This window comes from Nasonia vitripennis, assembly GCF_009193385.2.
Source record: "Nasonia vitripennis strain AsymCx chromosome 4 unlocalized genomic scaffold, Nvit_psr_1.1 chr4_random0008, whole genome shotgun sequence".
Lineage (NCBI taxonomy): Eukaryota > Metazoa > Arthropoda > Insecta > Hymenoptera > Pteromalidae > Nasonia > Nasonia vitripennis.
Genome location: NW_022279644.1, coordinates 411921 through 435342, shown reverse-complemented (window position 1 = coordinate 435342; position 23422 = coordinate 411921). Strand labels below are relative to the sequence as shown.

At 37.5% G+C, this 23422-nt stretch overlaps 2 protein-coding genes across 8 annotated transcripts in view; both read right to left on the bottom strand.

Annotated features, from left to right (window-relative positions):
• Positions 1-2322: 2322 nt before the first annotated feature.
• Positions 2323-4991, bottom strand: LOC107982138 (uncharacterized protein K02A2.6). The gene is made up of 3 exons (XM_031930072.1): positions 4763-4991; positions 4476-4702; positions 2323-4329 (listed from the first exon to the last, which is right to left on the bottom strand). Exons 1-3 carry the CDS (start codon positions 4989-4991, stop codon positions 2323-2325), a joined length of 2463 nt encoding a protein of 820 aa, XP_031785932.1.
• An 11885-nt stretch (positions 4992-16876) lies between these two features.
• The window catches only part of LOC107981363 (methionine-R-sulfoxide reductase B1), a 93002-nt gene continuing 86456 nt past the window's right edge, over positions 16877-23422 (bottom strand). For 2 of the 7 annotated variants that reach the window (XM_031930069.2, XM_031930066.2), the window contains one exon: positions 16877-17021. In XM_031930069.2, the coding sequence (XP_031785929.1) occupies positions 16945-17021 (77 nt within the window). In that variant the 3' untranslated portion in view covers positions 16877-16944. Of the gene's footprint in view, positions 17022-19313; positions 19623-23422 lie in introns of those variants that run through there. The other 5 variants (XM_032602041.1, XM_031930068.2, XR_004345301.1 and 2 more) reach the window with 3 other exon arrangements.

Sequence of the window (23422 nt, the reverse complement as noted above, 5' to 3'; positions counted from 1 at the left end):
GGCACGTGAACCGTCAACATACTTTTTTTCGTAAGGCTATTTCATTTAGTTTCAGTGATATAAATTTTTCAAGAAAAAATCACCTTTTTTATTTTATCGAACGGAACGGTCGATCCCGAGGACCAAACGGGGAAAGGTAGGTAATTTTATACTCTTTGAGATGCAATTGGTTTGGATTGATTGCATAAGCCAGATCATAAAAAACGCAAAATAGTATTTTTTTCAGAAATCAAAAAAATTACCATAAAACGAAATCTAGTTGGCAAATCTCTCTCTCTCTCTCACTCTCTGTCTCTCGTGGGAAATATTTATCGCGACAGTTTGCAAACAAGATTTTTTCTTAGAGGGAAAGAAAGAGAGAGAGAGGTGCGTGTATGTATTGATAACCACCACATCATAACAAGTGGTACACATTCATTGTGCTGTTTCGCAAAGTACACGTGCATCTTTCGCCAAACTTACATCTCGCTCGAAGTGTTAGAGTTGTCATGGACGGTTTCCGCACATCTCGCTCATATACAAGAAATATGGTATTACCTCCTATAAATGCAAAAACTTTTTACGGACAGGTTAACATTAAGACACGGACAGATAAAATGAGGGTTGTACTAGCATCATACGATTTGTATGCTCCCTTCCGAAATTTTGCTCCGAGAAAATAGCGCGCGTCTTACATGACACCCGACTTTTGCAACAAGAATTAGCGCAACAATCTGTCACCTAGATGGGATTACGAGGCGGATGAATATTCATGATGATCGGTCGGATGATCGGGAAAATTATAGCACTGCTGAAATAATGAATTTCTCTAGTTTCGTCGTTATCTAAAGCATGAGAAGTATGAACCCTCATCAAAAAAATACTTATTAGCTTACAATTGCAATCGCAATTTTTCCTGAAAAAACATTAAACAGAATATTTATAGAAAAATATCGGTAAGATTACTTTACTACTAACTAACTAACGAAGAAGAGGGGACATCGTTCAGAGGACTCGGATTCAGTTACCGTCTAATGAAAGCAGAGGTAATTTTGATGTTTACCAATATGTAGAGGACTCTACCGTTACAAAGGTTGTGACCCCTTAAAGTTGAAAACCTTCAGTCGGTAACAGTGACTCCTCAGTAGCGGCTTTGACCAGTCACAAGCAAATTAGAAAGTTAAATATACAATATGTTCATAAATAAGTATTTTATTTTGAGCCATTGTATAACGACTTTACGATCAATATGTTGGTTCTGTTTTCGACGCCACAGGTCGTTCTATTTTTTTATGAATTTTTATTTTTTAAATACTGCTATTTGCGTATAACCTGTGATTCTAATTTCAAAACGCGTTTCTTATGTGTTTTTTTTTTATGAAGTCAAATTTTATTATTATGACTAGGGTTGTGCAAAAATTGTTTTCTACTGATATGGTTAGAGGATTCTTAATTAACGAATTGGAGCTAAAAATAACAAATTTTCCGACTGTAAACTTTCGGAGGTAGAGGCTTATAAACAATGGTTTGCATCATTTGGTTTCGAGTATGTTTAAGGCAGACGAAACGTATACAAGTGAAAAATCGCTAAAAAAACAATTATTTCGTGAAATAACACTATTTGTTTATACACAAACATCCGCATGCGCGCACACACAGGCGCGCGCGAGATGCAGTTGCAGCGAAAAACGCACATTGAGAAATTTTCGGTATAGCTGCTACTCCTCATGTTCATTCGATTTCTACTCTTGCAATCGGAGTAACAGCTACTCCGATTCGGCGTAGCACACGCGCCGACGAGTGTAGCAGCGGCTCCATCTAGTCGCGGCCCTATTCAGCAGACGATATAACCTCCAAACGCTCTCATGAGCTATAAACCAATATTTCTGATAATAATCTTATTGTATATGCGAGGAAGAGGTAAATAAAGACGACTACACTCTGTTACGGTTCAGGACCGACTGACTTTATTGCCTGCCTTCTCACATTCTATACTATCGTTATAGATACACACATTCGTACACATTCGTACATCACATATCTTACACCCTTCCCCGTTTTATTCAGTTATCAAAGTTGATAGACATTATACCTTTACAAATAATGCGTAGCATCGTATGGTGTTACATTTCGCTTTAATCTAGTTGATTTTCTTAAAACTATCGCTGAATTTTCGCTGCTTACATTATCTTGCACATTAGTACTAACATCTATTTTGCTTTGATCATTTTCGCTTTCCCGCCAATGTTGTATTTGATCGAAATGTCTTTTATGCTCTTTCTCTCCTCCTTCCTTAAATTTTATTATACAGTTTCTTGGAGGTGATTTTCTAACAATTTTGGCTTACGACATTTCCGGGTGATGTTTTCGAAAATCCTTTGCCATTATTACGTCGCCTTCTTCAAAGTTTTCTTTTCTACTACCTTTGAAGTGCTTTTTTTGCATATATTGCTTTGATTCAACGTGATATCTCGTTTCTGGCCGTAATAATAACAAAGGAGTTTTCAGTTCTCTTTTAAACAACAAGTTGGCCGGAGTTTCATTCGTTGTTGCATGTTTTGTTGTTCTGTATGAGAATAAAAACATTTGTATAGCAATTTTCACATCTACTTTCGAGCTTTGTACAATCGCTTTGAGTTTACGCTTAAATGTTTTTACAAGATTTTCCGCAGCTCCATTTGTCGCTGGATGTTTCGGCGCTGAAAAATCTTGTTTTATTCCTAATTGCTTGAGAAACTTTTTGTATTCGTCGCTCGTAAACTGCGTTCCTGAATCAGTTACAATATGGTTCGGTAGCCCATGCGTTGTAAACATTTCTCGGAATTTTTCTATCGTTGCTTCTGCTGATATATTTTTCATAATGAAAATTTCAGGCCACTTAGAATAGGCATCGATTACTAAAAGGTAAGTTTGCCCCAAATATGGCCCCGCAAAGTCTGCATGAAGTCTTTGCCAAGGTTGGCTTGGCCATGGCCATGGAGTTAATTCCATTCTAATTGGATTGTCTTTAGATTCAACACACCATTTGCAATATTTAGATTTATCTTCTAAATTTTTGTCTATATTAGGCCACCAAACCACCGACCTTGCCAAACTCTTCATTTTAACTATCCCAAAGTGACTTTCGTGCAATTTTTCGATTACCTTTTCTCTTAATTTAGGTGGAACGATAACTCTCTGTCCCCACATTAAACATTCTTTTTCGACGTGAATTTCGTCTTTACGCAGTGCATATGGTTGCAACTCATTGGGCCAACTTTTAAGACTACAGTCAGGCCATCCTTCTATTACCATCCGCTTCACAATGGATAGAGTCTCGTTTTTAGCAGTTTCGCGTGCTACTGCTTTGAAATTTAAACATGTTATGTTTGTTGAATATACATAGTGTAAATACGTAAATCGGCCTTCAGTTTCTAAAACATCATTACTTTCTACATAATTTATCGGTAATCTCGATAAAGTATCAGCCACAATATTATCTCTTGTACTAATGTACTCTATTTCATAATCAAATGCCGATAGAAAGTAACTCCAATTTTGCAATCTACTCGTAGCCATTTTTGGTATACCCTTTTCAGGAGAGAAGATCCTAGATAACGGTTTATTATCCGTTTTTAAAAGAAATTTACGTCCGAATAAATAATCATAAAACTTAGTTACTCCAAATATTATCGCAGCTGCTTCTTTATCAATTTGCGAGTAATTTTCTTGCGCGGCTGTCAACCTCGTTGATGCAAACGCTACCGGTCTATCGCCGTCTTCATAAGGCTGGCTGATATACGCACCCAGCCCTTTTGGGGACGCATCACATGTTAATTTTAATGGTAAAGATGGATTGTAGTTTACAAGCACGCTTTTTAATTCTATTTTCGCTCTTTCAAACGCTTCTTTGCAATTTTGATCCCACTCAAAAATTCTCGAATTACTGCAATTATATAATGGTGCTAGAATTTTAGCACGATCTTTAAATAACCTGCCATAATAATTGATTTTACCTAATAATAACTGTAATTCTTTGTGATTTTCCGGTTCTTTCATATCAACTATTGCTCTATACTTTTCTTCATTTATTGTAATAGTGTCATCCCGTAACTTATATCCTAGATAATTAACTTCATCTTTGAAAAATTCGCATTTGTTTACTCGTCCTTTCAAACCGCATTCTTCTAAACGCGTTAATACTATATCTAAATTTCGCAAATGTTCCTCATCATCACTTCCCGTTACCACTACGTCGTCTGCTACCACCGCGACTCCGTTTATATTTTTCAAAACTTCCTCAATTTGCTTTTGAAAATACCCAGGTCCCGATGATATACCGTACATCATATACAGGCATTTAAACAAGCCCTTGTGAGTATTGATTCTTTTAGGTCAATTTTCGAATACCGCTTCTTATTTTTATTATTAATATTTTTTGTTATTAATCGAGCCATAGCGTGATCGAAATTCGGTGGTGCATAGCGAATTGTTTTTAATAAAGGGTTAATAGTTACATTGAAAGCTCCGCAAAGTCGAACATCTCCATTCGGTTTTAGTATCGGCACGATCGGGGTAGCCCATTCGCTCATTTCTACTGGTTCCAATATTTTTTCTTCTACCAATCTATCTAATTCTTTTTCTATTTTATCCTTTAAAGCAAAAGGTACAGATCGCGCTAACTCGTATATCGGTTTAGCATCATCCTTTAATTCTAACCTGATCTTGGCCCTATTGAACGATCCTTTAGAATTTTCCAAAAATTTAGTATGTTTTTCTAAGATTTTATTTAGCCTGTCATTACCATCAATTTTATTTTTAACTATATGCAGATCTAGGTCTTTAAATAGAGGCCATAATCCTAGTGCTTTGAGCCACGCTCTGCCTATAATCGGCGGCCCGGACGATTCAGTTACATATAAATCAGCTTTTATTATCTTATTGTTCAGACTCACAGTTACACCTTTGAACATTCCTGCAGGCTTATTGACGGTATTATCATGGTTCCTAAATTCTATATCTGGCTCATACATTGTTTCTTTCGAAAAACATTTATTTATAATTTCTTTTGGAATTATAGCTGGTTCCGCGCCCGAATCTATTTCCATTTTAATTTTAGATTTATTTATTTCGACCGTTACATATTGAGGCTCAACTCTAGTTTTTCCGGGTACATACAGACTGTACAGACTTCTTTTATTATCGATATACATGTGGCTCAACTCTCGCGACATTTCGCCATCGGAGCTGCTACTACTACCGCATTGACTTACGTAACCTACTCGCGGCTTTCGTTCTGCATCTTTTTTTTCGGCTCTATGCGTACAAACTCTAGTAGTGTGCCCTTTATCGCCGCACGTATGGCATACTACATTTTCACTATACATACAATCATTCACGAAGTGTCTTGAATCCCCGCAACGGTAGCAAGCAGAGCCTCCCGGTATTTGTTGTGTCTGCGCTCGCGCCGTTCCTCGAGCCCGGCCGAATGTTCTTCCCCTTCTAGTCCCTGTACGTTGTCCTTGTTTACGATCTCCCTCATGTTGCTTTCGCCAAAACTTTCCACGACTTAGCATGTGTACATCTTGAATTTCCGCACTTGTTTCTTGCTATTTTTCTGCGCCTTTACTAGCTGCCTCTGATGCCATAGCTTTTTTTAATGCTGTTTCCAGATCGGGTTTCTCCAATTTTAATAATTCCGCCGTTATTGCTTTACTTTTTAAGCCACAAATCATTTGATCGAGTACTTGCTCGTCTTCATTCGTAAATTTACATTTGTCTGTCATAACCTTCAGCGCTGTGACGTATTCTTTTATACCCTCGCCGTCTAATTGCTTCCTGAGTCTGAATTCATATCTATATACAAGGTATGATGCTGGCGGTTTCAAATAATCTTTGACCTTTGTTATAATTTCTTCATAGGTTTTGTCCTTAGGCTTAACGGGCTTACATATTTTTGCAATCTCTTCGTACGTCTCTGCATTCACTTTACTCAACAAAATTGCTCTTTTTTCTTCAGCACTTGTTATTTTATTTGCAATGAAATACTGCTCTAGTCGATCACTAAACATTTCCCAATCATTTTTGGAAATATCAAAATCCAAATTTGCACTACGTTCCATTATACTTTTGTTTAATTGTTCATTTATACTATCTGGATCAACTATTTCGAACGTTTTTTTATCCATTATATCTGCTATCAGTATTAATTTTTGCTGACCACGCTCAATCTTTTCTTTCACAAATTCTCGAAATTTTCTTCGTAACTCATTAATATTATCGTCTTCACCATCAATATAATTTAATTCACACAACTTTTGCAATTGGACTTTTGTTAAATTCTGGATCCATGCAGTCCCTTTTATTTCAATCGACATTCCAACACTTTAATTTGGTTTTATTTCGTCACATGCCAACGAAGTTTCTAGAACAATGCTTTTATCCTCGTCGCCAGTTATTGTATATGCGAGGAAGAGGTAAATAAAGACGACTACACTCTGTTACGGTTCAGGACCGACTGACTTTATTGCCTGCCTTCTCACATTCTATACTATCGTTATAGATACACACATTCGTACACATTCGTACATCACATATCTTACAAATCTCTTTTACAAATCTTACAAATCTTCTTTTATTTCGCTAGAAATGGTTAAAATGTTTTAGTTTTTTGACGCTCTATACGCAACAATTCCCAACAATTATATGATTAATAAATGCGATACACTCAAATTTGCGCTTCGTACGACATTTGGCTGTGCCGAGTTTTTTGCGCCGCTTCGGATGCTCCTGCATACAGTATAGTCGCTACGCCAAAAGTTTTTTAGTGCAGCTGCACGAGTGTATTCTCTCTCTCTCTCTCTCTCTCTCTCTCTCTCTCTCTCTCTCTCTCTCTCTCTCTCGCATTCTTCTTCGTGAGAAATATTTGTGGCAGCAGCTCTGTGTCGTGTGTTCTGCCCTAAGTGCAGCATAGCAGAAGCAGGTAATAGTGATAACAGAGATTGGCCGATGGCGGTATGCGTGTGTTTGTGTGTGTGTGAGTGTGTGTTTGTATGAGGGAGGGACAGGTTTGTGTTTACGATAAATTCTTGCTAAAATGTCTGCATATGCGCGCACATGTATGTATGAGTGCATGTGTGTGCGTATTTGCACGACTCAGTGTGTGTGTGTGTGTGAGAATAAAATTGCTGAAGTGTTATATTTTTTGATAGAGTGTAAAGTACTTTATCCGGAAAATCCAAAATTTTCTTTTACGTTTCTAAAAAAATTTGAGGGTATTCTTTGATTAATTTTAGGACGTTTTTATCCTTAGGAAATTTTTTCTATAGTTCATACAAGTTGAGAAACAAATTGCTGAAGATTAAAAGTAAAATTTATTGTTTTGAACGCCATTTTGTATAAATAAAATTATTTTTTTATTAATCTTAAGCCAATAACTTTTAGTTTAGGGTTCGTGGACGCGTTATTTATTGGTATTAAGTATGTTGAAAGCAACAAAAAAATTTTCTTAAAAAAATTTTAAAAAATAGTGTTTTTTTTATTAGCAATTCTCACATAAAAACTTATTTTATTTTAGAAATCTCTAACCATCACTATTCGAAACAGCGACCTTTAAAACATAGGGTACAGTGGTTCAAACATTTTTTTTCACTTAAATTCATTGTACCGTGAATCTCTGAACTTTGGTGTCGAAAAGTGTCCGTTCAGGCGCTAATGGGTTAAGGTGAGCGTGGTCCTGGACAACACACTTTTCTTGTGGAGTCAGTGCAACGTGTTGGCAAAGAAAAGCTTCGCGGTTCTCTCACGACTACGGAAATGCAGCATGTTCCTACCAACCCCAACACGCCTGACACTAATAGTTAGCCAGTGTTATGTGACGAACAGGACGGTAAATAACTACACTTGTAGTACGTAGGTATAATATAACATAGGGTTTATTATAGTGGTACAAAAATAGGTGTTCTTGCTATGAACGCCTGCGAGCGACTGACTGCTCGTGTTTACGTTGCCCAATAATATAAGTATACATTCTACCTTCGGCATATACATCACAATCCTCCCTCTTTAACATGACACTTTACATTTGTTTTTCAAGCGCTCGGATCGACGTACATTTTGTTTCCATGCGCTACGCTGATTATTTGATCAGTGTGTCTCTTACATATTTTGTTAGGCTCGATTTCGACGTCATACGTAGGAGATAATTGTTTTACTATAGTGCCTTGTACTTTTTTATAACCTTTATCATAATCATCAGTCATGATAATATCTCCTTCTTCGAATAATGCATTACGCGAACCTTAGCGCTGTTCTATTTGAGCGTGTTGTTTTTCGTAAACTGTGTTTTCCGTACGAGGTCGCAAAGAGTCGAAACGCGTGCGCATCTCTCGCTTCGTCATTAAGAACGCAGGACTCTTTCCTGTTGTGCTGTGTGAAACGCTGTGGTAATCAAACAGGAAAATATTTATAGCATCTTCCAGCGCTTTTCCCCCCTGTACAATTTTAGTATGTTTGTCCTTGAATATACCAACAAAGTTCTCGGTTGCTCCATTCGTAGCAAGGTGGTAAGGCGGAGAAAACGTGTGCTTAATGCCTAATTTCTTTAAATAATTCTGAAATTCTTCGCTAGTAAATTGCGGTCCGTTGTCGGTTACAATATGATTCACGAGACCGTGATGAGCGAAAATACTGCTAAAATTTGAGATAAGTTTCTCTACCTTAGTATTATTACAAAAAATGATCAATTCTTTTAAAACAGACGATTGTAAAGACGCCGGTACAATGACTCGATGTCCCCATAATATAAAATAAAATACGTAAAATCGGCTTCAAATACGTTAGTATCATCTTCAATCGGTAGTCTAGATAGCACATCGCAATTACCGTTTTCATCCGAATTAATGTGCTCTATTTGGTATTTAAATCCGGACAGTAAATATGCCCATCTTTGTAAACGACTAGCCGCTGTTATAGTCGAAAAATTTTTTAAACCCGAATACAATCGCTGCGACTTCTTTATCTATAATGGCTCGATGTATTTCTTTCTTTGGAATTAGTTTCGACGCATAAGCGATAGGTCGCTCTGATCCGTTCTTGTATTTATGTCATAGAATAGCCGATAAAGAATAATCTGAAGCGTCGCAAGCCAAAACTATTTTTTCCTTTGTATCATAGTGCGCGAGTACGCGAGGAGAAATTAATTCGTCTTTTATGACTCTGAAAGCGTTATCGCATGCTTCTGACCCGAAAAATTCCTTACTTAGCACAATCATACAGCGGTTTCAATTTATCTGATCTGTGCTCTAAAAACCGTTCATAAAAATTTATTAATCCTAATATGGATAACAACTGCTTTGCATTCTCTGGATTAGGTGCTTTTACTATTGCTTTTACTTTTGAAATTGACTTGTGCAATCCATGTTTGTCGATACGAAACCTAAAAGTTCAATTTTTTCCTCCATGATTTTACATTTCTCTGTGCGAACTCGCAAACCATTTTCCTGTAAACGTGTACACACTTGCTTTAAATTTTCTAAGTGTTCTTCATCAGTTGATCGTTAGGTATATGTTACCTAAGTACGCTAGTGTTTTTAACACCCCGTATAGAATTCTCAATAAAAGTTCGGAAATCACCTGGACAAGTACTTATACCGTCAGTCATTTTAGTATATCGATACAAGCCTAAATGCGTTGCGATCGTCAGATACTGTTGATTATTCTCTTCGACCGGGAATTGCATATACCTTTTTTTTACGTGGCATTTGGAACTCGAAAGTTCATCGCCTCATCTACGCAAGCCTTCCACGCTGCCCTATCTTGTGTCAACCCCACCCAAGATGCACCTCTCCGATCGACACCCATCCGTCCTATTTCTACTAGATCCGCTTTTACGTTATCCTCCCATCTACGTCTAGGTCTACCTAGAGGTCGCGTTACCATCGGCCTGCCCTTCATGACACGCGCTGCCGTACGGTCGTCTCCCATTCTCGCTACGTGCCCTGCCCATCCCAATCTGCGCGATTTTATTATTCTGTTAATATTTGGTGACGCGTACAGATTGTGTAACTCATCATTGTGTAGTCTTCTCCATTCCCCGGTTTCCTCATCTTTCTTCGGCCCGTATATTTTTCGCAAGACTTTATTTTCAAATACCCTAAAACGGTTGTCCGCCTGCTTAGTGAGAGACCACGTTTCGCACCCGTACAGAACCACCGGCAGTATTATTGTGCTGTATATTCTTATTTTAACGTTTTTAGACAACAGGCTCGACTTAAGTAAATTACTCACGGCGTAGAAGCAAGCATTACCCGAATGGAGTTTCTTATTTATTTCGACATTTATCTCGTTTCTATCATTTATGGTCGTACCCAGATACCTGAATTCGCTAACCTTTTCAAAAGTAAAATTCCCAACTCTGAGATTTTCCTCCCCTCTGCAGATGCCTAACTTATCCACAATCATGTACTTTGTTTTTGATTCACTCACTTCTAACCCTGTATACTCCACCGCTTTTATGAGGATTTCCGCGTTTCTTGCTACCGTTTCCCTACAATCCCCCAGTATATCCAAATCATCTGCGTAGCCTAGTATCTGCGTTGTTCCATTAAGCGTTGCGCCCAGCTGGCTAACCTGCATTTTTCTAACGGCATACGCTAACGTTAAGTTGAACAGCACCGTAGAGAGCCCATCCCCTTGTTTTAAACCATCGCGTATCATGAAGGGTTCTGATACATTACCGCCTACTCGGACCTTTCCCGTGCTTCCGTTCAGACATATTTGAATTAATCTCACGAGTTTTTTCGGTACACCGAGTACTAGAATTTGATACATTTTGCTTCGCTTAATGGAGTCGTACGCTTTTTAAAATCTATAAATAGTTGGTGTATGGTTTCGCAAAATTCCCGCTTTTTCTCTAACAACTGTCTTATGGTAAACATTTGATCGCTCGTCGATCTGTTGCGCCGAAATCCGCACTGATAATCTCCTACTATATCTACCGCGAATGGAGTGAGTCTAGCTTGTATTACGTTTGACAGAACTTTGTAGCACGTTGCTAAAAGTGAGATACCCCTATAGTTATTGCAGTCTGTCTTATCCCCCTTTTTAAAAATCGGTATAATGATATATTCCTTCCAATTTTCGGGTATTGTTTCATTTTTCCAGATGGCACATACTAGTTTATAGATTTTGAGTGAGCTCGACACCCCCATATTTGAGTAACTCAGCTGGAATAGAGTCATTTCCCGCCGCTTTGTTGTTTTTTAGTTTTTTAATCGCGGCCTCTACTTCTTGGTAGCTCGGTTCCTCCATGTGGAGCAGTGTGAATTTCGTCCCCTAATTCTTCGCTATTTTCGTGCACGTTTAATAATTTATCGAAATAATTTTTCCACAGCGACAGTAATTCGTTGTCATTTGATACGAGGTCCCCGTTTTCGTCCTTCATCAATTACGCTCTACTCCTAAAACCCTATCTGATGGCGTTAATCCCTCTGCACATTTCGCGGGGGTTATTTTCCTTAATGTTAGTTTCTATTCTTCTAATAAGATTCTTTTGATACTCCCGCTTCTTATTTCTGTAGATAGCGCTCGTCTGTTTCCTTACGTTAGAATACTCTTCTACGGTCCTATCGCTTCTATTTTGTAAGCTATCTAATTTAGCCTTTTTGCGCCTTTCAAACCAGAGTTCGCACTCTTCGTCAAACCATGGATTTTTTTACCCAGTACTTTGTTCGCGGCCTCTTTCACCGCTTTTTCGATGTCCCCCCATAAGCTATTCGGTTCGTCATTCCCCTCCGGCGATGTGTTTGCTTCTTCAAGTGCCTGAAACCTGTTATTAATTTCTATCTGGTACCTAATTCGCTCTGTTCTATCTCGTAGCTTCTCAATATCGAAGCTTTCTACCTTGTTTGCTCGCTTACTATTTTGATTCGCTACTAGTCTAGCTCTTAATTTGGCTACTACTAGGAAGTGGTCCGAGTCGCTATCTGCCCCTCTGTAAGCCCTTACGTCGAGAACGTTAGTATGACGTCTTTTTTCAATGAGGAAATGATCAATTTGGTTCTGTGTGGCCCCGTCCGGCGATGTCCACGTTGCCTTGTGTATGTCCTTGTGCTTAAAACACGTAGTTTTGATTATAAGATCTTTTGCCGCCGTGAAATTTATTACCCTAATACCGTTATCATCGCTGGCTTCGTGCAGGCTTTCCTTCCCTATAGTAGGCCTAAACATTTCCTCCCTACCTATTTTAGCATTGAAATCGCCTAATACTATTCTTGTGTCGTAAGACGCGAACTGGTCTATTACCTGCTCTAAAGTTTCGTAATAGAGATCCTTAGCTTCTGCTTCTTTGTCCTCCGTAGGACAGTGTACATTAATAAATACATATCTAACCATTCACCTTCGATAATGTACGAGAGCCTATCATTGACGGATTTGAAACTTTTAACCGAATGTATGATGCTTTTGCTTGCGAGAAATCCGGTGCCTAGAGATCCCCCACTCCCAGCCCCATACAGGTACGTGAAGTTACCCGGTGCTAGTACTCCGCCATCTAGTCACCGCGATTCCTGTATTGCTACCAAATTTAGATTGTACCTATCAGCTTCCTTTACGAGTTCTTTAAACGCGCCTGCTCTGTATAGACTACGAACATTCCAAGTTCCGACCCTTAAGTCCCTTTTGGTTCGGATTTGATTTTTTTGAGCCATGATAGTATGTTAAACTCGCGCGCATCGGATCCTGTTCCGATCGCAGGTGAGTCCACCGTTCTAGAGGTGATAACCCCCATACCTCTCTAGAACTAAGTATGAGAGCTTTCCGACTTTGACGAGGACAGTGTCAACTCGTCGTCAGACACACTACGGTTTCATTCTCGCATCCTAACGCCCCCCTGCAAGGCAGCGCGCCTTCGCTGGCATCGTTACCGCGTAAGATCAGGTGACGAATCATTCTACACAACCCCTTTCGGGGCAGTTGTCATCGCTCCTGCATCCTCCTCGGCAGCAGGATTTTTGCCCATTTTTGTAATGTGTGATGAAAGAGATAGATTGAGAGATAAGAGATAATGTGAAGTGTTTTTTTGTTGTGGTGCTTGCGTAGTGTTTCTAGATGAATGCGTTCCACAGTGTGGGCTCATCACACCCACGCCTGTTCCTATCGGCGGTCCGCGGCTGCTTATTCAATTTATTCGCAGCTAACCTCTTTCTCAGGGGCTGTTCCTCTATCCGCAACCTAAGGATGCGCTGTGTAGTGGTGATAGGCACCCACCCGTCCGATCTGGACGACAACGCCCAAGACCCGCTTAGAGTAGCGGCATTGTAACAGGGGAATTGCATATACGCGTGCGTTAAATCTAACTCTGTAAATTTTGTTATGCCTTGCATTGCTGCAAATACGTTTTCGATACGCAGAAGCGGATGCTTATTAACAATAATAAATTCGTTTACTGACAATTTGAAATCTCCGCAAATGCGAATAGTGTTGTCGCTCTTTGTTACCATTACAATAGACGTCGCCCATTCGCTTTATTCTACTGGTATCAAATGACCTAGACGAACTAAACATGATATTTCGTCCTTTACTAGTGGTTCCATCGCATACGCTACGTGTATCACTTTTAGGGCTATTGGTTGAGCATTCTCTCTTAAATGGATTTTTAATTTTACTTTATTGAACAATCCCGGTGTATCTCCGAACAGTATTTTGAATTCGTTTACTAGCCGTTCGCGTATGTTTGTTATATTACAATTTTGTATTTTATTCAAACTTATAGAATTCGTAGTGTTGACCATCAATGGTCATAAGCCGAATGCTGCTAACCACTGTCTCCCTATAAACGGTGGGCCTCTTCCCGGTAGGATGAAACATCCTAGTTTAAGTGTTTTATTGTTTAACGTTACTTGTAAATTCTCTAGTGATCCTACAGGATTCAAAATGTTTTCGACGTAGTCTTCTAAGAAAAGCCTTGTATTTACAAGTTTTAAATCATTAAAAAATTCATTTTTTACTTTTTCGGACAAAATAGTTGCGTATACTCCCGTGTCAATTTCCAATTACGTTCAAAAACATTGGTTCTGCGTTTATTTTATCCGCGTTACAAAATTTTTTATCGATACGAGTACCTTTGCTGCTTTGGTCGACACAATTTACGTTTAATGAGAAAAATTTGTACTTATTATATAACTCTTCATTGCTGGGTGGGCTGGTTTGGGCTGACGTGGGATAATCCGTTGGCGATTGGAAAAATTTTACCTGTTGTTGGCTTGAATTCTTCTGTTTACAAGCTTGCTCTATGTGTCCCTTTTTCTTACAATGTTTACATGATTGGAAACGGAATCGGCATATAGCGGCCTTATTATTAGGCTTACCGCAACAATAACATGTGTAGCCTTTCTGCGATGTCGCTTGCTGCTTCTGTAGACCGTCGCTACGATTTTGCTGCTGAGACGCTTGCTTGCTAGATTTATTATTTTCATGCTTTTGGTTCGTTTGTCGAAAAGCGTATACCGAACGTTGTTGCGAATCGTGATTTTGTAATGCTTTTAGCGATCCGTCTGCATTTTGCACTACTTTTTCTCTAGCCACTGCTTCTGTAAATGCTGTGTCGAATGTTAAACTTGTTTTCTTAAAATGTTCGACTCTTGTTTCATGGTTTCTCAATCCGCCAACAAATTGGTGCCTTAATGCCGTTGTAAGCTGATCCCCAAAATTGCAAGTTAATGCTAGCCTCTTAAGCTTTACTGCGAAATCTGATATTGACTCTGTTTGTTCTTGCCTTGCTTGATTAAAATTGCAGCGCTTCATTACTTCGGATGGAGTCGGATTTAGTTGGTCTTTCATCAATTTCGTTAATTCTTCACACTTTAAGTCCACTGGTTTCTTAGGTGCACATAGACTCTTCAGTAGTTTGAACGCCTGTTCATCAAATTTCGTAAGCGCGGTAGCCACTTTTTTATCGTTTGCGGTACCTTTTGCTAAGAAATATATTTCTAAGGGATCTGCGAACGTTTCCCAGTCTCCTTTTTCCAGTCCGACGACATTTCTGACTCTGAATCAGACTGTGAGCTTTCTGTTTCTTCGTGTACGCTCTCGTAGTCTGAGATTTCTTTTTTCTGATCTGTTTGTTCGTCTTCTACGATTTCATCAGTTTTTATCGTTTGCGCTAATAATTTACGTGCTCATCTAGTGTCGAGTTTTTATCAAAGTCGACGTTGCGTTTTGTTAATTCTTCTTCAACTGGATTTTTGCGTAGGTTGTAGACCCAGCCGACTAATACTTTTTTTTCTTGTCCGCCGCTCATTTACAATCGAATACTACCACTTTGCACGAATTCCTTACGCACTTGCGCATACATGTAGTTTAACGTGCTGCTCTGCGAATACGCCGTACGTGATCGTATACGAAATTAAAGTTTTTTTACGTAATGCGGTTTCGCTTAATACCGTCACTTGAACTGTACACTGTAGACGGTAGACTGTTTAGAGTAAGAAAATAGTTATCTGCAGATGAAGCTAGATGGTCGTTAGAGACAGAGCTAAAATGATTGTTGAGTATCTTCTTAAAAGGATTATAATTATACAATATATCTTAAAAAGATTATTCTATTTAGCCGGCTGAACACGAATACACCATTGTTTTTGGCCTATGTAGTCTCCGTTCTTTTATAACCACAAAAAATACTCCAAAAATCAGTATTAAAAATGTGATAAAACGCTTATTCTCATGTATTTTATCCCACTAATCACTTACCTAACTTTATTGTAGGTTCTCTAGAACGTTTGTCTCGAACTTTGAATAACACTTCTTTAATGCAGATAAACGTGATTGAAAATTGCAGGGGTGCACAAAGCTTTGAACTAGCTTATGACTATGCATCATACCTTGCTGATCTTAAATTTAATTCTTCTGGTTCATATATTTTGTCTTAGAAGTGTTATTAATTCGGTCCTATTCACAAGTTTTATCAAAATTTGTCAAGTTTTAATAAATTTGGTATATGCAAACGAATTAATATTTATGCTATGTATGTATTTTTAACAATATTAAAATATAAAAATTTATTTTTAAAATAAATAATAAAATTTGTTATATTATAATTAATATATAAAGAAAAAATATTTTTTACAAAAGTATGTCATGTTATATAGTTTACTTAATGCAATCGCTTAGAATAATACATTTTAATACTCACAAAAAACGAGTTTTCTTAAGTTTACGATTACAGCGTATTCTGTTCTGTATTGTTCTTTTGTTGTCAGAAATTGTAAGTATACACCAAATTAAAAAAAAACCGCTGCCAATTCATTGGCACGTAGCTTCCTCCAACTAAATTTGTAGTTCCAATAAATAAAATATTATTTAAATATATAATGTTAATGCTTTTTTAAATATTTTCAATCTCGATTATTTTGCTGAAGGAGCAATTAAAAAATAATACAAAATATTGTGAATCTCAATAAGTTGTCAATGTTTGTGATTAATATATTGCGTCAAATATCTCTTAGACGTAAATTTTCGATCACAAATGGTACAAACTGAACCACAAGTAACAACGTGCCGTTTAATTGATCCACTCCTTATATATTTTTTACACTTTTCGCACCTCATTCTTTTAGAAGAGTGCACACCTTGCTCATGTTTATATAGATTACGCACTTGTTTACCACATGCTCTGCATGTTTGTTTCTCATTGTCATGAAACTTTATGTGACGACTCAAATTGCTTTTTTCCGCTCAATTTTCCGCGAAATTGAAGTGTTTCTTATTTCAAAAACCCAACGACTCATTCCCATTCCTCTTTAATTATACATAATCATATTGATAAACTTTCAATAATAAAACTAGTGTATTATGTACAACAAAGATTATAAACAAAAGAGAAATAATATTTTATTATTTTTCTAATAAAAAAAAAAACAAGTGAGTGTCTTGAAACTTTATTTTTTTACTCTACACCACTTCTTTTAGAAAGTTGATTCACCATTTGCATTATTCATACACAGTGTCGTATATCAGAACTCCGAATACCAAATCAATCAAATTATCAGGTTCCAAATCTTGTGGATCTGAAACGGATGAATCGTCGAAAAAGTTTAAAATTATAATTCAAAAATTTTAAATGTATTGTTTTAATAAACATACAATATATGTTAATGAAATATAATTTGAATTCAATATATTTCCAAAAGGTATTTTTACTGCGTTTAAGCAAGCCATCTGCGCAAAGATTGGCAGTACTCATGTACTATATGTCTTACTGATGTATATATATCATGTTGACATAAATTAATAGGGAGGGACTTTAACGACGTGCAACGACACCCCTATAAGAGGAAGAAAAAGTTTTAAGAAAAATCAGTTTTTACATTTTAGCTCTTTACTTGAGAACCGCTCGACGAAATCGTTTAAAATTTTAGCAGCAAATAGCTTTTTTATGGTTAATTACCAAATAAAATTTTGAAGCATTTGACTGCATTGTTTTAGAGATATGAGAAATCAAAAGATTTAAAAAAAAAAATTGAAACCTTGTTATCTTAAGAAGCATAGGGGTTTGCAAACTGCGCAATGAACTTAGCCAAGACACATAAAATATCTACTTTTTCCCAAAATCTCAAGTGCAATAAAGCCTTTTTACTTCCGTAATCGAGGCACAAAAAAACTCATTTTTCCAGTTTTCGATTTTTTACTGAAAAAATAAGTAGCTAAATCACTTGAAATTTTAATGGGATATAGTTTGACATGTAACCCATCAACACAATTTTTTCGTGAGGTTATGATGTTTAGCTTCAGAGATATGAATTTAAAAAAAATCACCTTTTTCATTTTATCTGCCGAACAAAGCGGTCGATCCCGAGGACCAAACGGGGAAAAGTAGGTAATTTTATTCTCTTTCAAATGCATATTAGCTGAATTGTTTGTAACGATGGGATGATTGAAAAAAACGCAAAATAGTGTTTTTCAATAATCAAAAATTGGCCATAAAAAAATAGTTAGAGAAATAAAAAATAAATGTTTTTCCCGAATTCAGAATCCAAAAAGATACATGCATGTCACATTTTTTTGATATTGACCGAGTAGTTCCAGAAATATTGCGGTATATATACACACACACACATCCACACACACATACACACAAACACACATCCATACGGACATTTTCTAAAAACACGTGATTTGAACTTATACACCAAAAAGTATTTTCTAGAAGTTTTGACGAAACTCAAAATTTTACTATTACAAAGCTTCCTCTAGCAGGAAGCAATATTAATGTGTTATGTTTATTGAAAAGTTTACCAGTTCTAATTTGGATTAAACTTAATATGTCCAAGCAATCTCGATCAGATAGGTGCTGCAATCCTTTTAAAAGTTTTGACGGAAATGGACATGTAGGTAAAATATTATAAAATATCCTATTAGAAAAAGAGGTGTCGACTTATGGCTGAAAATTATGAGTGTAGTGTCTCGGTCCGGGCTTTTCACACTAGAAAAAAATTCACCTATCCAAAATTTTATAAATTCAATAAAATACACAATGAATAAAATTAATAACGAAAGTTATATATTGCTAAAAAATGAATGTCAACAAATTTTGAATGGAAATAATCGGATCAAAATTGCTCTACATCATAGTTTCATTAAATTATTTTTAATATTGATTATGTAACACTTTATCAATATCAAAAAATATAGACTTATTTTCCTAAATTTATGAACAAGTACAAATTAGTTGAAGCGTCAAAAGCATGATTAAAATTTTGTAACAGTTATTTTTTATTTGCAAGAGCTTTATTTTAATTTACTTAAAATAAAAATTAAGGCATGTATTTTGCACTTATTTTTCTCCTATAATATTGAATATCAATCATACCTTATATTTATTACATGATGTAAAACTATTTTAATTTTTTTCCGTTCAAATTTTGTTGACTTTTAATTGTTTAATACTACAAAAGTAACACTATTATTTGCATTTACTATGAACAATTAGATTTACAAAATGTTGGATAAGTTATATTTTCAAGTGTGAAAGGTCCGGGCTGAGGCGATACACATGTGATTTACTACCAGGGATCGGGGCCCTTTTTTTCTAGGATTACTTCGCCTTCAAAGCCTCGATCATAGCCCGGCAATGTCGTGGCATTTGTTATAGAATCTTCACTAAAATTCTGCTGCTTTTGATTATTTATTTAGTCTTGTATATTGACTGGGCCAAGGACAAAAAAGACAGCAGTCAATAAATCATAAATGACATTAGAGAATGTAGGTTACAGAAAAAGATTTACATCTTTATTATGAATAATCAATTGTGCAGTAATACTTTATTTCTGTATATTATATTAATATATCATACAATCATATCAAAAATTAAATTAAGTTTTTACTTTATTTGTTTTATAAAAATACACATATTTATAATGTTTTACCATTATTACGTAAATATATTTTAATCTTCATTGACTGTTTCAGCATGAAAATCTATAGCAGCTGAATTTATACAAAATCTTTTTTTGTTTGGTTTTGGACCATCGTTGAATACGTGTCCTAAATGTGCATTGCATTTCGAGCAAGTAACTTCGGTTCGTATCATCTGTGGATTTGTCATCAATAGTAACAGGTTGCCGCCAACTACGTGGCAACAAGATATCAGCCATATTTCAGCAGTCACCGGTAAAAAAAATAAAGAAAAGTCATTGATATTTTATATTTAACAGAACAAATTATAACTAAAATTTTCATAAACATGAAAGATAGTATTTAGTTCTATTTTGCTTTTAAGAAGAAAAAGCCTGGTAAAAAACGCCTTTTGTCATTTATTAAAATAAAAATAGTGTACTGTACAATAGAAAAAAAGGGAGGGTTGGGGTTATTTCTAACACAATATTTGTAAAAGTTTAAAAAATTTCAAAGAATTGTCTGGAATTGTGATTAAAAATAAGTAGTGGCTATAGCCTCCTGCAAGCTCGAAATGAAGAACTTGCCATGGAAAAATACCTATTTTATTACAAGTCAAAAGAATTTGTGCGCTTTGTATATACATGACTGATTTCAGTTTTTCATGGTCAGTTAAACATAAATAATAAGTCCATTTTTTACTCTTAACAGCAATACCTTTTATTTCCCTCTATATTGTCAGTATGTAGTTATTTGTTCACCTCACATTGTCATGCTAGCGTTATAAATGAACTAAAATTAGTGTTTATTGTCTTCCTGTGCAATAAGATTTATCATAATAAATGTGATATTAGAGATAAACAATTTTAAAGATTAATGGCTTTCTACAGTATGTTTATATACTTCAGACTTAACCTCAATTAAGAAAAAAGGAAGCATGACCCTCTTACCCATATAACACTCAATCTTTTAGCAATATTGTCTGAAGGTTGCATCGGCAGATTCGTCAGATTCGATAATATTGCAGGCAGGTTATTGTATATTTTGGATATTATCCAGCAATATTGCTGTAAAAGATAAGCCCCGGACTCACTTTGTGCGTTAACGGGTCTGGAAGGCCGATAGGCCCCGGACTCACCTCGTGTGCTAACGAGTCCGAAAGGCCGATAGGCCCGGGGCTCACCTCGTGCGCTAATGAGTCTGGAAGGCTTTAGCCCCGGACTTCGTTACCAAGAGGCGCATCTGGCGGCTCATAGCCCCGGATACGAACCCAACAACCTCGAGCTCGCCAACTTACGACGCGCCCTACAAATTTCAATAAAGAAAAAAAAACTTTGAAAACGACGAAAACTCTCTTTGTTTAGGGAGCTCTCCAAGGATCCTCTTCCAGAAGGCCGCCATCAATCCCTTCACCACTAATAATCGGCAATTGGCTATCGCGGCATATCGAGTCGGTTACCCTGGCCAACTCGCTTCCCGGAGAAATTACTCGACGGCGTAAGGAACCGAAGCTGGAGGGCCTCTCAAGGTCGCAGAGAGAAATTTCCGGCTTCGATAACTCGCGGGATAATCTAGATAATTCGAACACAATTCGGTTGAGCGAAAGTTCCCGAATCGTGCTCGGACCGTGCCCTTTCCCCTCTCCGGTAACCGCGCGCCTAGCCGCCGCAAAAGTAAGGCCTCTCTCTGAGGTCCACGCTTCGGGAATAAAGATGAGGCCAAACGCGAGTCGTTATCAGTTTCCGGCAAACAGTCATGTCTGCCAGAACACGGAAACCCCAACATCGCTCGGAGGTGCAGCGCTTTAAGCGGAATCATCGTAGGACGAGGTAGCAACGTAGACGGGCGCGTGCGGAGATTACCCGTGATCGCACACTCGTCTTCGTGCCCGTAACATCGCCCGACGCAGCCCACGAAGACTCGCCTACCGTACAAGTCCGCAGCAAGGTCGTGGTGGTAGATCCCGTCAAGGCCTCGCCTTCGGTCGAGCTACCACCCGAAATTATTGGTTTTGAGGTGCCAAGGCCAACATCTCCGCTACCGACGCCTGAGGAAGTCTTTAAGACGATCCCGAACGTCGACACGGGGTGCATAACCTTGTGCGCTTCCCCCGACGAGGACGAATCTGAGGAACCAGAGCCGATAGGGATAACGCGTACGCAAACCCGGCCCAATATCATCGTGCCTCCCGCTCGAGCACCTTTAGCGGAGACACCTCGAATTGCTCGTTTTAAAAAGCCGTGATCGAACAACACGCCGCAGAGGGACCCGCGTATCATCAACCAGGCCAAGAGGAGGGTGCTCCTTGTTTCCCCGGGCACTAAGCTAAAAATCATCCAGGCGCATGAGTTGCCTGCGCCCCCAATAAAGAGAAAGCGCTAAAACTACCCTTCGATTAAAACAATCAGCCCTTTTCAGGGCTACCAACAAATAACGTAGAAAAACTTCTCGTTTTTTCCTCCTACCGACCGTCTAACTCGTATCAACATGGACATTACCCTTTACAGCAACATTGCTGGACAATATCCAAAATATACAATAACCTGCCTGCAATATTATTTAATCTGAAAAAACTGCCGATGCAGACCCAATCTTTAGACAATTTTGCCAAAAGATTGGGTGCTATATGGTTAATGGCAGGTTAAACCACACGACAAATAAAGGGTGCGAGTACTGGCAGTGCCTTGGAAACAACTTGAAATATACCTTTACTGCCTCTGGCCTCCATAATTTCTTTGCAGTTCACATGTTTAAAGAAATCCTGTTAGACTGTTTAGAGTACGAAAATAGTTATCTGCACATGAAGCTAGTGGTCGTTAGAGACGGAGCTAAAATGATTGTTGAGTATCTTCTTAAAAAGATTATAATTATACAATCTATCTTAAAAAGATTATAATTCTACAATATATCTTAAAAAGATTATAATTGTACAGGCTATGTATGTGTCAGGTCACGTAAGTGACTAACAGAGGTCAATGGTACGGTTTTGAGTCTTGCCATTAGAGGACCAAGATGATGCTTAATCTCCGAGACCTTGTCAGACATCAACTTATGCGACTTTGGAATCTCCTTTTGCTTTTTCTCGAGGTTAGTAAGTTTCTTAAGGGTATCCTTTCAGGTATCCTCGATCGTAGCTTGACGAATCGAGAATTGCTTGCGTAAAGGCATAGCTGATGGTGATCCTCATTTCTTGATGTTCTTCCTTTTTGGCGGCAACCTATATAGACCCCAATCTTTCCGCAATATTACCTGAATGCACTGAAAACAAACATAGTCATTTCTGCTGTAAAGTCCGGTAGTTTTAACCGTTCTGCCACCGTAACGACTGTTCAGTAAGAACAACGGTGTGCCACTGGTAGTTTTGGCGAGTCGCGACTCGTAAAATTGGTTGTTTACGCGGGACACCAACAAAAACGACCGAACTGATTCTTTAAAACTACTGAACTCTACGGTATTTTGGCAAGTCTTCGTATAATGACGGATTACTGGTGCGATTTCAGTTAAAATGGCTGAGTTTTTTTCTCAGTGTGTTGCGTCACAGATTCGTTGGATTCATTAATATTGTAGGAAGATCCTGTATAGACTCCAATCTTTTAGCAATATTGCTTAAATGTTGCGTTCACGGATTCGCTGAATTCAATAATATTGTTGAAAGATTATAAAACCTTACTAAGCTTATTTAAGGCTAAGGCATTATAATGTTACTGCGACTATTATACAACATTCTCACTAGATAGACCAATATTTAATAAATATTGTTCTATTATCTAAAATAATTTTGCATTTATAAACAAAATTTTTATACTAATGTTGTCCAATAGTCGGATCAAGATTATTATGCCATTGTGCAATATTCCGGAATCTAGTTATGCAACCTTGAGACAATGTTCTAACGATATCGGGTGCTGTAGACGAACCGGCCCAGACCAGGCGAACTTGCAATGGTAGAACGGACATAGTTGTCCACAGCAATATTGCTCCAAAAGCTTAGCAAGGTTTTATAATCTTTCAACAATATTATTGAATCCAGCGAATCTGTAAACGCAATATTCAGGCAATATTAAAAGATTGGGAT

Bases quoted from the DNA above. Each gene is read 5' to 3' on its own strand.
- LOC107982138 (XM_031930072.1), bottom strand. From the start codon at position 4,991: ATGTATGAGCCAGATATAGAATTTAGGAACCATGATAATACCGTCAAT. The intron at 4,703-4,762 runs GTAATGACAGGC...AAAATTCTAAAG, and splicing joins AGTTAAAAATAAAATTGATG to GATCGTTCAATAGGGCCAAG. The intron at 4,330-4,475 runs GTAACTATTAAC...AATACTCACAAG, and splicing joins GACTTTGCGGAGCTTTCAAT to GGCTTGTTTAAATGCCTGTA.